General features: G+C 31.2%; 1 protein-coding gene across 1 annotated transcript; it reads left to right on the plus strand.

Annotated features, from left to right (window-relative positions):
* Nucleotides 1-213: 213 nt before the first annotated feature.
* On the plus strand, nt 214-657 carry LOTGIDRAFT_97717 (hypothetical protein; the record flags this gene model as incomplete). Its single annotated transcript, XM_009067023.1, has 1 exon — nt 214-657. A coding segment is annotated over one exon (444 nt), but the record flags the coding sequence as incomplete, so codon positions are not given.
* Between the last annotated feature and the right edge of the window lie 15,618 nt (nt 658-16,275).

The raw sequence follows: 16,275 nt of genomic DNA on the forward strand, positions 1-16,275 counted from the left end.
AGTGTTTATCAGTTATGTATTATTCAGATGTTACTATATCAAGTATTTGTTACACGATGTATTTATTAGTAAGATGTTACCATATCAAGTATTTATCATTAAGATGTTACCATATCAAGTATTTATCATTAAGATGTTACCATATCAAGTATTTATCATTAAGATGTTACCATATCAATTATTTATCATTAAGATGTTACCAAATGTTACCATATCAAGTATTTATCATTAAGATGTTACCATATCAAGTATTTATCATTAAGATATTACCATATCAAGTATTTATCATTAAGATGTTATCATATCAAGTATTTATCATTAAGATATTACCATATTAATTATTTATCATTAAGATATTACCATATCAATTATTTATCATTAAGATATTACCATATCAAGTATTATTTATCATTAAGATGTTACCATATCAAGTATTTATCATTAAGATATTACCATATCAAGTATTTATCATTAAGATATTACCATATCAAGTATTATTTATCATTAAGATATTACCATATCAAGTATTTATCATTAAGATGTTACCATATCAAGTATTTATCATTAAGATGTTACCATATCAAGTATTTATCATTAAGATGTTATCATAATAAGTATTTATCATTAAGATATTACCATATCAATTATTTATCATTAAGATATTACCATATCAAGTATTATTTATCATTAAGATGTTACCATATCAAGTATTTATCATTAAGATATTACCATATCAAGTATTATTTATCATTAAGATGTTACCATATCAAGTATTTATCATTAAGATGTTACCATATCAAGTATTTATCATTAAGATATTACCATATCAAGTATTATTTATCATTAAGATATTACCATATCAAGTATTATTTATCATTAAGATGTTACCATATCAAGTATTTATCATTAAGATGTTATCATAATAAGTATTTATCATTAAGATATTACCATATCAAGTATTTATCATTAAGATGTTATCATAATAAGTATTTATCATTAAGATATTACCATATCAATTATTTATCATTAAGATATTACCATATCAATTATTTATCATTAAGATATTACCATATCAATTATTTATCATTAAGATATTACCATATCCAGTATTTATTGATATGTTTCCTTATCAAATATTTATCATTACGACGTTAACATTTTGAAGTATTTGTCTTTATAACGTTACTGCATTGAGTGTCATATAAAGTAGTAAGATGTTACCATATCAAGTGGTAAGATGTTACCGTATCAAGTTGTAAGATGTTACCATATCAAGTAGTTAGTAGTTAGATGATACCATATCAAGTAGTTAGATGATACCATATCAAGTAGTAAGTATTAAGATGTTACCATATCAGGTCTTCAGATGTTAAGTATTAAGATGTTACCATATCAAGTGGTAAGATGTTACCATATCAAGTGGTAAGATGTTACCATATCAAGTAGTAAGATGATACCATATCAAGTGGTGAGATGTTACCATATCAGGTCTTCAGATGTTAAATATTAAGATGTTACCATATCAAGAAGTTTTCATTACGACGTTAGTATATCAAGCATTAATTATTACCACGTTAGTTGCTTGGGTAGGCCTACTCATTATTACGAAATTATATTAAGATAGCATAATATCAAGTATTTATCCCTATAACGTTAGTGTTATCGAGTGTTTATCATTAAGATGTTACCATATCAAGTATTGTTTGAAGATGTTACCACATCAAGGATTTGGTGTTAATCAAACTATTGAATATTTTATATTTATCAAAATTTCCTTTACATCTTCAAAAATCACCATTTACCTTCAACCACTAATGGTTGGTCATTGTTACATGTTGTAAATGATTCAGATTGGATGTGTACTTGTATATATAATGGTTTTGGTTGCCATTCCTATTGTATTTGAATATGCTGATCTTTCCACAGTTTTTAAGAGTTCAATAAATTATTACATTTTTATAGCTTTCTATTTTCCCATCTTTCTAATAAACTAACCTTTTTTGTCTTCAGAATATAAGATAGATAAAAGTTCGTAATATTTTTGTGATAGTTTAGCAACACAAATATATTAGTCTGAGTAACAATTCAATCTCAATCTGTAAAACACATTATTATTTCAGTCAGGAACCAGACACGGGTTCGATTTGGCAATGTTATGGTGAATGAGAATAGTTCACTCTTAAAACTTTTATTCGCATCATTAAATGGATCTCATTTGTATTTAACTAGTATTGCTGTTTTCTTTAAAACATTAGACATTATTTAGCACAGGTATGTTGATTCGAGATGGACTGATTTTCTGCTTATGACGTACGCGCAAAAAATATAATCTTTCAATATCAGTGTCTGACTTAAATAGATAAATACATTTTAACTACTCCCCAACTACACGAGTGTTTCGGACTAATATTGTAACCAGAGAATTATATTTACTCGACAGGAAATAAATGGTTAAAATAATTTCCTCTATAAAGCAAGAAATATTGGTAAGAAGTTATGATTTGTTTATATTGCCAAGAAATTGTCGATAATAGTGAATAATGTTCAAGATACTATCAAAGGAAACAATATTACACAAACCAATATTTCTTTTGAAGCTTTTCTGTTCTGAAGTTAGTATATATTTCCATCAGAATACATCTTTTAATGGTATTGATATTTAGTGTAAAGAAACATTAAATTATTTGATATGTCTGTTCTTGTTTCCTTTAATATAATTTTCCGGTTACAGATATTACTTTATATGAAAACGAAATCAGCTTTCTGTTTGAAACATAAAACATAAAAACGAAATGAGATGCTAGTTGTCTGTACAATTTCAGCATTTCACCGATTGAAAATATGACGACCAAATTTATCATAAAGTAAAATATTGTTTATATGTTCAAAGTAAAGTAACGAAAATGTTAATAACCAAAAATAAATATGCATGATACCCAAACATAGATCGCAACATTTCGATGCTTTTTGGGCGTATAACGAAATCAAACCAGGATAGACCTTGATACAAAAACCAATGTTGACTGACGGACAGTCTTGAGTCACATTAACAGTCCACAATCAATTTCAAAAGACGTTACTGAAGTTGGTTTTAGCTGAAAATTGCCAGGACGCCACAAAAGTACTTTAGGAATTCTATTATCTAACAGTCAGAGTTGTTTAGGGAAAGAAATTGAAAAAAAAAATATCTAAAATCAGAAAAAAAAACACTTCAACGATTTCTCTCCAGTTATTACTAACACGCATTATTCGCTTATGAGTTTTATTATGAGCAGAAAATAATTGGAAAAAATACAAAGAATCGCGTTCTTAACCATGTTGCCGACGACACACACCCAATTACTTTTGTCGGTCGAATGGGAATTAGATGAACTATTAAGGTGAAGAAATCTGTCATTTAAACACGCAATCCAGCATTTCGATATATGTAGTTTAATAACCTTCGCTGGAGATGACAAATACTTTCAACTATAAACATTTATATTAGTTGACGAAAACAGACGTTAATGTCAGATTTCAATTTTTATACGTCTACCGAATCTGGTCCATCCGCTGGTCGTTCGTTGGCCTGTAATGTAAAGATGATTCCTATCAATTTCATGTTAGTTTTCATTTCTGGTTTATATAAGACATAAAGGGTGACGTCTACCGACTGTCGTGATGATCGGATGATTTTACCTGATTACCGCACCAAAGTGCCAGGTTAGGTGTATGTTGGTTAATACCAAGGTGATCTGTATTGAATTTAGCTATGATCAGCATGCCATTTGACATGTAATGGTCGGATCAGAATGTCAAACGACTATGCAAACTTAATAATATAACACATTTGCATTTTTTGATGATGCCAGTGAGCAATCGTCTTTCATATCAGTATATCTTATCAATTAATAACATCAATATACATAATAACTCGCCTCAATAGTTATTATGAATCAATCCAAATAAAAATGTGTAGTGGGAATATCGGATAGCCGGATCAAGGGTTACAGTCAAAACTGACTTGTGTAATCTTGAGATATCAAGTTATCATATTACATGAGATAAAGACAGATTAAGGCGGCACTGAAGTCAATGAATATGTCTACAATACCTGAAATCAATTATATAATTGTGACTTAAAATTAACCAGCATTTAGAAACCTTTAATCTTATTAAGGCTTATAATGTAGATTTGTTCAATACCTTTTGGTCAGTTGCAATAATTTCAATATTGACTCTCAGAATCAAGTCTCAACAATAATCTGATAAGATATTTTCTTAATATAAATGTAAAAAAGCAATTAGTGTAGGCATAGGTGTCAACCTTTTAAACAATTTCAGATGTGTGGTGGCCATTTTGGAATTTGGCATGTAGATCATATATATAACATAAATAAACAATTCTTTTAATTTCTTATCTCAGAATATATATATTTAGACACTTCATTTGCAATGGCATCACATTATTCGTGTTCAGTGGCCATTTTGGATGCCAACGTGGATTTTATACACTTACACGGATACAGATAATGTTAAAATAATATCTTGTACTCCCATCTGACTGACTGGCAGTCCACATATTGTTAAAAAACAAATAGAAATAGTAGGTGATGTCGTGGTCACATCAATGTATAAAAAAATAACCGTTTTTATTTTCATTTTACTTCCATCATAATCGCGTAAGGTCCTAATCTGGGTGATTTATCAGATTGCTTTATCACCATTTTAATCTAAAATTGGGTCATGATGTGTGAACTAATCGTTGATAACTTTGCCATTCTAAATTAATAATATGTTGAAATGTTCTACAATAAGTACAGCTTTCTTAAACATTGTCAGATGAACAACAGATATCAAGAAAGAATTTATAAGAGTTTGTGGGAGCAGTTCACAAGATCAAGCAATATAAATCATTGCTTTCATCAATCTAAATTTTCTACCAATCCATCATTTAACCCTTCCATTTTAAACAAAAACCTCTTCTATAAAGCTATTCGAGTATTTAAATTAACTGAATCAATATTATTCAATTACGTTTGAAGGAATAGAAATCAAAAACCTCCTACGATCGGAAGGTTCAAAGTCCCAATTTATGAAGCTTGCACAATTTGACACAAAAACACCAGCTGAACAATGAGCTAAAGAAAAACTGTCTTTGTCATTCATTGACATCTAGATATATATTAAATGAATAAGAACACTAATGTGGATATACTATTCCTTCTTTAATTTTTGAAACGTTTCAATTTACATTCAGGAATCTTTATCAAGCACAAAATATTAATGATAGAAAGCAGAACAACAGGTATATATATATGATATGATAAAACCTGATATCTATAACTCCCTAAGATTAGTCATAAATAAACAACAATAACAATTGATAAAAAGATAAAAGAATAAAACACGACACATTCAGAACAATTTTCCGATGGAAATAGTTTTTGATATCACTAAGATCCCGAGGGAAGGTGTTTTATCTGACTTATAAAGCGAGAAAGACTAATTTGCTGTTAACTGAGGGGCGCAACTAGTGCAGTCAAGACACGGTAAGTTCATCAACCAGTGAGTTTGACAATTAATATTCCATTCTCTCCCTTTCACCAAATGCATAAGAGTACTGTTAGTCGGTAACAGTAAGGACCGCCGGGCTAGTGTCCCATAATACTCAATCGAAACGACAATTTAAAATGGAGGACAAAACGCATCGCTCGGGTACGACGTTTTCGGGCGAAGGTGTGCAACTCGTTTCTACAAACGTGGTCGATTCAGCCGACCAGCAGTGAACTGATAGTAAAGATAATTACCTTAAGATTTCATATAACATAACGGTCGGATTTAATGTAAAATATCCCTAGGATTTTAAAAGAAAGTGATTCTATGAAATATTGAATCCCGCCAGAACAAAGGCATGACGTCAATAGAGATTTATAATTGTTAAAGCATAACACTATAGATTAAAAGGTTTCAAATTATAGTATCGCCATCGTTTTCACGGTGCTGGTAAGTACTGCCTACACACAAAAAGAAGATACAGAATAATACAGTAAGTACTAGTTTCAGAAATGTGACCAAGCTATACGGTACGATGGGTTTATTGGTGTCTTAAATGAGTAGGGGATTTATTTCTGTAAGCCGATTAAGGGATAAGTCATTATTTATCATATGCGTATCAAGCACCACCTACAGAAAAAAAGTAGCTTAATTTGTCTTAGTCAAAGCCATTTACACATATTAATACAATTTTGTTGTCTTCTATGATAAGCTTGTTAGATGTAATAGTCCAGCTGCACCAAGGCTAAAGGCATTATTTTAAACCTATTACGTCAATTTAAATATGACATTTTAATATATCAGAAGAAGGTTATCATCTTATACCTAAAGGATTCTATTACTTTAAATTTGGTAACAATGCAGGAGCATCTTAACTCCAGGCACAATCTCTTTGAAAGTAACAAATATTTTGGATGATCTTAACTTATAACTGACATTATAATCGAGACTTAGTAGTAATTATAAAGAAATAAGAAAGTCGATTATATCACTAATAACGGGTGTTTCAGACATCTGCCTTAATACTGATACTAGAATAATTCTGCAATTTATATTGATCAACCCCAGGGATTCTTGTCTTCAATTTTTAATGATTTGTAAAGAAGTAGATGACAATGGTAATGATGCGGATTCTAATACTCGTGATTTCTTTCCTCAAGTTTACTTTGTTTTTATCCATATCCACGTATTATCAATATCTTTCCTCATTTAACTCTTACAAGTACTTTTCCCGCTTAACGCCGTATGATTAGTGAATAATTCAAAATCTACACGAAATATTACAAAGGAACGCTTGACATATAAAAATGAACCCACATGAGAATCCATTTGATATATTTTACTGATATAAATTTAAGATAAAACAAGCTCCACAATATCTGGCCTGGACCCCAACAGAGCCTTTATACAGACAGTTTGGCCTAAGTTCGTGGCGCCTTGTTAATTCCATATAAAAAAAAATAAAATATACTTGGGAAATTCTGATCTGCACCTTTTATATAACTAAGACAGTAAAATTCCCTGTGGCCTGTTTTCGTCTTCTTCAGAGTAAGTTAGAGATAGACGAATCGACACAATATACTGAAGACATCCAAATGTGGATTTCAGTCGAATTTTCAGTAGTCAGTGCACTGAATCCTCAATCCAGATATCGGTCAGAATCATGGACTCATAGTAGCCGCGAGATATAGTTAGAGATTTGGTGTCGCAGTTTAATATTGTAAGTTTTAAATAATTACATTAACCCTTATGTTTTACATACTGAGGCCACATCATTGCTAGTTTTAGCTAGTTGCCGTGACACCCACGACCATATTAATTTACGAAAACTGAGGTGAAGGCCAATTTGGCAGTGAAATGATTCGTGAGTCAAAGACTCTAATCGGTACAGACAAGTCATATTACTATGTATTTTTTTATGCATTATACAAAAAAACATCTAAATCCAATTCAATGATAATTGCGTTTTCATATTTCCATGTCCCTTAAGTATCATGAAACAGTTAACGGCAAAAGATACGATAGTAGTATTAGTCCCTAGAGAGACCACAATAGACAAATAGAACAGAGTTGATTTGATTAAATTATTAATACCAATAAATATATATCAATATCAACTATATTTTATTTTAAAGTCATTACACCAGTACATTACACTATTCATATGAACATAATATATTGAATACAACATTATATGTAAATCCAGAATAATATTGTTAATAAAGAACATTGGCGATCATCTGGAATGTTCAAATGATATCCTGTTCTACATTTCTCTAATTATTAATATACAAATATCATTTTACCCTAATAACCATTAAAATATACATCATATCAATTGGAATGCTTATTCCTACTTAAATTCATATTATCATTATCTACTAAAGTCATAATTGATGCATGTCATATTTTGAGAAAATGAATGGCAGTAGTTTTCAATTTGTACTCTAAAAGGAATGAAGCAGACAGAATCGCACATGGTATTTAACTTTCAAATGTCATATTAATCTAGATGAATCAAAACATATTTTCTACCACCATTATCAAGATTTCTAAAAGCCAGGGTAGATTGAATACGTGTCCTGTTGTTACGTTCTATTTTATATGTAAAGCATATATTCTCTCTGAAAAAGGACTCATCCATTATTGTCGACATGGATGTAATATCCATGGAAATATTTCAGACTAAGAATCTCAAAAACATTTTAATGATGGTGCATAGTCGAGAGGCATCCAAAAGTCAATATTCACAAGATGGAAATGCGTTATATTAGTAAGTTTCTGAGATATCTAATGAACTTCACAAAAGAAGTAGAAACTCTTTTAAATGCTATCACATTTAAAGATGATAATGGTAAGGAGTTGTGACGTCACAAAATCAGATAAATTTGATATGTGCCGTTTGAAATTTGGCATATAAGTAACAGTTTAAGTTAGAATGTCTGATCGCTGTACACGGGAAGATTTTCTTCTTCTAAAATATGAAAAAATACCATAGACAATATGCGATTATTCTGGGCATTTGACATTACAATCATGGTTATTTCTGGATAATAAAATTCCCTCTATGGAGTATTTTTTTTTAATTCATCATTCCAGTTTTCTGTTTTGAGTCAGTTATTTCGTCTGGTTCGAGGTAGAAAGTATGGTGTGATAAAAACAAAAACATCCTTTTAATCAAATAGAAAAAGAGCTCAAGAGAGTTGAAGGGTTGAGAAAACAATGTGGAACGTGTTTAACTGTTTAGTTATTTTTATATTAGATTTCATTTTTAGCTTTTACTCTTGTTTTCATAAACAATAAAATTATTTGATGTTTTAAGTATTGCATGAAATGTCAAGACTATTTTAGACCAGATTAAGACAATGGTAAACAAGATGTTGTAATCCAAGTTTTAAAGTACATTAAAAATGTATCTACTTGTTCAATAGTGATGAAGAAGTTACATTTTCAGAAATTTCCTTCAAAACAAGAAGAAATGCTCGATAATATATCATTCGAGAACGTTTCAGAAGTTGTATCGTTTAAAACATACAAAACCTAATCAACTTGGCTAACCCCGTGTACAATGTCACCAAAATGCACTCATAGTGAGTCACTAACTCAACAAAATTCAACATGTATTTTCATATCCTGTTGATAGAGACACAAAACTGTAATAGAAGGAGGTTCTATGAAAAGAAGTGAATGGAGTTTTATGTCCTACATAGGACAAGGACAGCGGCATTAGTCTGCTCTTTTTAGATTTCCAACTATCAAGGGATCTTTTACGTGCACAGCCTGTAGCACTCGGTGCCTCGGCTTATTGTCCGACCTGAACGACTAGACACTTTTTCTATGTCAGCCTCTATAACCTGCATGCCTGATAGGGGGAAACCGGGTTGAAAGTGGTCAATTCAAGAGTGTTGTCGAAGTCGAAAAATAATTTTAAACATAATCATAATGTAACTTGTGTCATCAGTTCCCTCCCCTGAATCGTTAAAATAGGACTCACTCCTCTAAAACATCTTATGCTTGTAGTCCAGGCTATTTGTCATAAATCTAGTTTCTCTCTCCCTTTGGGGTTTTTGCATGCCTATTCTTGAGTAAATTTTGTTCTAGATTTGGAATTTGATCAGTAGTAGTCTACTTTCGGTAGTAGTCTACTTTCAATTTTAGTAGCTCAAAATTTTCATATTATCAAAAACAGACTTTCCCAGTGTATTGATGGTACACACATACGTATAAAAGCTCCAACAGAGGATGAACATCTTTATGTAAATAGAAAAAGCTACCATTCTATTAATGTTCAGGCAGTTTGCGATTCAAATATGAAGTTTTATTTTTAGCACTGTTTGTAACTACATTGCTGTGTCGGCTGAAAAGTAAGGACCTAATCTTCTCCACTTCGTCTATCAAAATTTGAATCTCCTGCGATGTAAAATTCGGACTTCTTCTCTTACTCATGATTATGTATAATAAATATAAATGTATTATTTCTATCCTTATATAGTACTTTCTCAAAGTATTTGCACGAGCATTTCGTTAAGCGGTTACATGTACTCGATGTCTCACATCTTAAAAGTATTCACAATTAGATAACAAACACATCATGTAAGATAATAAATTAACACGGAGTTCGAGAATGTAAAAGTATAATAAATATACAAACTAAATTCAAACAAATGATCAAACCACGATTTTAATAATGTTGATAATATATTTTGTAAGTAATAACTATAAATTTTATTTCCTATAATTTTTTATATAGTAAATGTTATCACTTATGACAGTCATAAGAGCATCTCAGGTATGACTATCGTAAGACAGCTTTGATTTACATTCTATTACATGTCGTATGATAGTCATAAGATAGTCGAAAACCAGGCCCCTGATACCCATAACTATTGAAATAATGCGAAAAGTTCAAGAGGCTAAACTTATGTATTGCCTATATTTTGTTTTGGATTTAGGGTTTTGTTTTGTTTTACCTCATGACAAGAATATCATTAAAGTGACCAGACTATAATAAACACCCCTAAATTATACTACTATTGGTCACAAAAAACTTTTGACAGAAATAGTCTGCCATGTTGTAACAAATAGTCACTATAATGCACATAGAAATCTATATCGAATACGTTTAAATTATACTTCTTGATGAGACGTCTAAAATATCAATTTCCATATTAAAACGTGCAGTTCTGAAATATAATCAACTAAAAGCATAATATTGAAAGATACAAAAGATCTGAGTGTGTACGTACAGATGTCATAACACATCAGCAAGTTATTGTTATGTTAATATAAAGAGCACTTGAATTGTCGAAGGGTTATATAATGTACGCCATGTTAGGCATTTAAAATGAGGCAAGTGAGTTATCATTTGAATTCATTAATGCAGAAACATTTAATATGCTGTATAATGTCCATATTTGCTATGTAGACAATGCTATTGAAATATGTCATTAATGTTGTCTCTGAAGACCTTACGTGTAAAACATTGTGTGATGGTTGTATTGAATGTGACGAAGATGTTACAAGGCACTACCAATCAATGCCTACTAATAATATTGTTAGATTATTTCAAGTAAATTTGGTGTCAAAGTATTGTCATTTTGATTTCGCCTGACATTTTAATAACCCCAGTTTAACGTGCCGAAGCAATAATAATGGTGTTTATGTCTGTTAAGATGTCCCTTGAGAAGATTTCTTTGTCATATGAACTCCCCAATGACCAACAATATTTCCCTATTTCTTATTACTTTGTTTCATTAATTTTACAGAAATACCACCATTATTCTACTTAAGTATATCCTAGTCGTAAGCTCTAGGTTAGGATTGCTGACAGGATTACTCGTTCTAATTGTGATCTTATCCAAAATAAATATTGATATTTTATCATTGGTCCACCCTGTTGTATATATAACATTGTTTGAGCATTTTATTGATTTCACCAAGGAGTTGCTAATAACCTGATCAATCAAATATTTATAAAACCAAAACGTAAATGAAAATACGACAATAGTAAGTGTATTACAATGCATCACTATATGGCACTTCAAGACGGCTATTCTATTGAGAATGGTAAGATTTGGTAAGATTTTGTAAAAATTATGAATCCATGCCCATTATTAAATATGTATACGTTTTTAAGAAACTTCATTAAGGCATAGAAGTCTACGTGATTTCAGATTCCTTAGTAATTGCATTGATACATCGGGCGACCGGTGATGCCAACGTTTACTAATATAATACATGTACATGCAACTTTCCTTTTAATGTACAGCTAGATCAGACGCAGACACGGGATGTTGCAAACACAAATTTTCAAGTAATTAATCCATTTGGTTTCGATCTCTGTTGTTCGGGTCCTATGTTGTTTTTTTTATAAGTTGAAATAAAACTAGAGCCATACTTGGCACAGAATAGGACTTTGCTAATGTGGCTTACTGCAAAAGACTCTGAAAAAATCAACCTTCTAGGTTAATTACGTCACGTGTTAAAACAGTCAAAATTTGCAAAAAATGTCATTTTAGGAAGGTTATGAAACCGGACGTATACGTCAGAATCCCAATATGAAATTATCAGCAGATTGCCAAGGTCATTAAACTTAAGGGGAAGGTTGAAAAAGGTAAAGGTCACGAGATATCAGCTATAAAACTTTGAAAATGCAAACGGTATAAAACCGGACATCAAATATGAAAGGACCAATAGACAGCCAAGGCCAATTACCTTCGATCCTACTAACTTCAAGCTCCTGTTCCTATTATTGTACAACAAAAGTAAAACTAAGCCGAACAGGAAATTGAGTGCAAAAGTCCTTTTTTGAACAAATGTAATCTATGCAAGTTATGACCCTTTCAAAAAATATAAAAATACTTCATTTAACCCGGATGTGCCACGCCCACCTCAATATTCAAAATGTCTCGTAAATTTCAAGCTTCTAGATTTTAAAATCATATATCAAGATATACATTCAACAAGCTCAATAAAGCAAAAATATTGTTAAAACACGCTCAGAATTTAAAAAAATCAGGAGTTTCAAATTTGCATTAAAAAAATTGTTTTATATCACTGGAAAGAACATTAAGAATCCGAAAATGTTACAAATTTGACTGTACCATTTTGTTTACTTTAGTAATCTAGCTCTCCACAAAAAATAAATATCGGACAAAAAGCTTTTATTTTTTTTGTCAAAATTTTCTAACTGCTATCTTGTCAGTTATTATTTTATGTAGATTCCAAAAATGAAAATCCGAAGAAAATCGAGCCAAATATGCGACTTAAGGAACCGATTTTCTAATTTTTGCACATGTTAATCTCTGTCACTTCCGGTTTTGCAAAAATGTTACAATTTATATTTAACAACTACGTTGCCAATACAGAAGTTCTACACACATGTAGAAATGTAGCTGCAGCTCATGAAGCCTTGGCCTTGTATCCTGTGGAAAAATCGAAAGAAAAAGAATTGACATTTCGATAATAAACTGGGACTTTGCGTTTTGCGTTTGCGGAAGCAAAAATTGAGACCAATTAATCTGTAAGTGCTGCTTTTTAGACGAATGTCAAGTTCATTCTGCAAACATGCCCTGTGATATCAGCCTCGGCAAGTTAGATTAGACGAATATTCTTTTACAAGTTAGCTCTGAATTGGAATTCATATTCATGAAACATCCTGTAGAGGGTAAATAACTCTTAATATACTTCTGAAGAAAGGACTACAATACGTTCACTTCTAGAGATGCAACAGTGCGTATTATCTCAATATGAAAAAAATTTTAATGGAACATCAGCACCATATGAGCTTTATTGTCCCAAGAAATGGTATAGAATAAGGTGCTCTGTATATAAAACCGAAAGTAAAACTATTTCACAAACAAGTTATAATTAAAAGCACCTGCTAATTAAGACAACTAATTAAGAGTGGTTTTCGAGTTATAACCCTTATTTCTGACAAGTAGTTGTGGGCTTATGTTACCTTGCCTGGTAAGCTATCTTTGGGTATCAGCATGCCTACTTTTGAAAGTCGAGCGGATGTTAATAAAATGTATTGCGCTACTTTCATATTGATCAGCTCATTTTTTGTCCAGAAACTTAGTATTTGCCCGGCTTTCATAGGAAATTTTATAAACGAGATTTCTGGAAAATGTTACAGAGGGTTGAATTTCGTGAACAAACATGCAAACAGATGGCAAATGAATTACCGGTATATGTCCAAATTAAAGAAATATATTTTCACCAGTTACTTCCCTTGAACTTTTAAAAATGTTGTCACTATTCTTTAGTTTGTACGTTCCTAGTTGTCTTTCTTATGAATGCTAAGCAGCTATGACGGGTGTGGCGCCAGGGTATATTTACTATCTCTTCTAGACACCCGATACCACTTATCATTATGAAATACTTACTCACTTATGATTGATATACTTCCTCATATGAAGCTACGACCAATGTTACGTTAAGCGGTTCCAATCGTTAGTACCGTACTTTGTTCAGAGCCGTATATATACGGCTCTGACTTTGTTTATGTATTATATTTGTAGTCTGAACCAAAATCAATGAGTTGTGTCCCTTACATTATGTTTCCCTGTCACATTATTAAACCGACTTCGCATTCATTTGCTATCTCTTTCCATGTAAAATCATCAAATTTAACCTTTATATCTTTGCCAGAATTCTGGTTAAAAACTTTCCAATTTGTGATATTGTGCATTTTTATTAAACAAACTTGGTATTTGATTTAATAGTTATCTGGTTTTATAATGCATCTGTTAGATTTAAGGAACACGTTATTACTATATATTGCCCTCCAGGTTTAACTCTCAACCCTTAACTGGCTCAATGGACAATAGCTAAACTGGATATAGTGTTGTCGGTCCAGTCAGTTGTTGGTGAGTTTTTATCACTTTTGATCTCTATAGTCGGACAATAGTCTTGGATACCAAACAGAGTGGTTTATTTCAATCTTTTGGAAATTATGAATCTGTTCTGAGTTTCTTCATTCAACCATCTTTGGAAAAACATTCTTCATGTATGTGTGTTTTGGTTTATTAATTAGGGTTATTGTGCTCCGCACGTGATTATCGACATGGACCGACTGGAGTTTTTGTCTCCTCATGTACCCGTGTCAGTCGACAAAAACCGCACCTTTGGTTTCTTGACAAACATTCAATATATCAGGTACATGAAAATTTTGAGCTTGTCAAATTGAAATTAGACCACAACATTTTATCAACATCCGTCTGACAGTCACTGCACACAAAACGAATATTTTCAGAATTACCCTTAATCTCTATCCTTCCGCCTGTTAATCTCTAATCATCTCACAAAATCTGAAAGAAAATGCAACATCCTAATCCAAATCTAGACCAAAAGGACTGTAAAAAAAATTTCCTTCGATTAACAGAAAAAATTCCGGCAGCTGATTTACCAGAATTTAAATTTTGCCTTCAGTTATATAACAGAATTTCTTGTAAAATATTTGCTTTAAAAAACAGAAATATTTTTACTACAAAATCTGTTAAATTACAGAATGACTAATAATATTTCCTGTAATTAACAGAAAATAGGAAGGATATTCTGGTAAATCTGCTGCCAGAATTTTTCTAATACTTCCTGTAATTTAACAGAAAAATAGGAAGAATATTCTGGTAAATCTGCTGCCGGAATTTTTCCTTCCAGTTCTGTAAAAAAACAGAATTTTAAAAAAGATATTCAGGTAATAAATCTGTTGCCAGAAATCATTTTCATTTTACTGTAAAATAACTAAACATTTCAACATTATGTGTTTATTGGTATTATTTGTGCATTTAAAATAATCAGAGAAAATGATGTTAACTACACCTTTAATTATACATACAACTGAAAATGTGGGCGTATAAAAACAATCTCTTGCATAAAAAACAAATGATGAACTTGAAATACATACTCATCACAAATGACATCTTTAACACATCTTTTAATGACATTCTCATAACTAATGACATCTTCATAACGTTCTGATCTAACTAATTCGGATTTAACTAATGTCTTTTTTTATTTATGTTGACACTCTTTTCTCCACATTGCCCATATTTTATCAATATTGACAGAACTTCAAGGACCTGTGGTCCACTTCACTTTTTTTAGTGTTCCACAAGGCTATAAGACTCCATCATCCAGCACAATACAGTTTATGATGCAACTCTAATCATTATTATAAGGCCTAATTGTTTTTGATGTGCACAGTTAATTGTTGCTCGTTCGAAAGTCAGGTCAAGTCTCATAATGCTCCGTAACTTTTAGCTGGTAAATGATGGCAGAAACTCTAAAGAAAGGGAAAAGGTGACATACCTGAAAAGATAAATTTAAAATGAGAAAATATTTGTTGTGCTAACGTACTGTAGTAGTGTAGTAATAGTAGGACACTGGATCTTTTAGTTTGAGAAATCCAGAGTCCAATTTACCCTCGTTTACGAATTTTGTAATGCCTCGCCCACGTGGTGGGTCCTAACATTGAGTGTAAACGGTTAAGGTTTATTGACAAGAATATTAATGACAAAATTCTCATTCCTTGTATTCTTGTACTCTAGTGCAATCATAACCATAAAAGGCTGAAAAAGCGAGGATGTACAAAAACAGAAAAAGAAATTATAAATTAAAAATAATAAAATAGTAAAGGCATAAGAAAGTGGATGGAATTTAAGAGCATGATGCAATGACACACTTATGTATAGCAGTCATGGTTGGACCTACAAAATAATTTCTTAAAAGCAGGTTGCA

Source organism: Lottia gigantea (assembly GCF_000327385.1).
Source record: "Lottia gigantea unplaced genomic scaffold LOTGIsca_8, whole genome shotgun sequence".
Lineage (NCBI taxonomy): Eukaryota > Metazoa > Mollusca > Gastropoda > Lottiidae > Lottia > Lottia gigantea.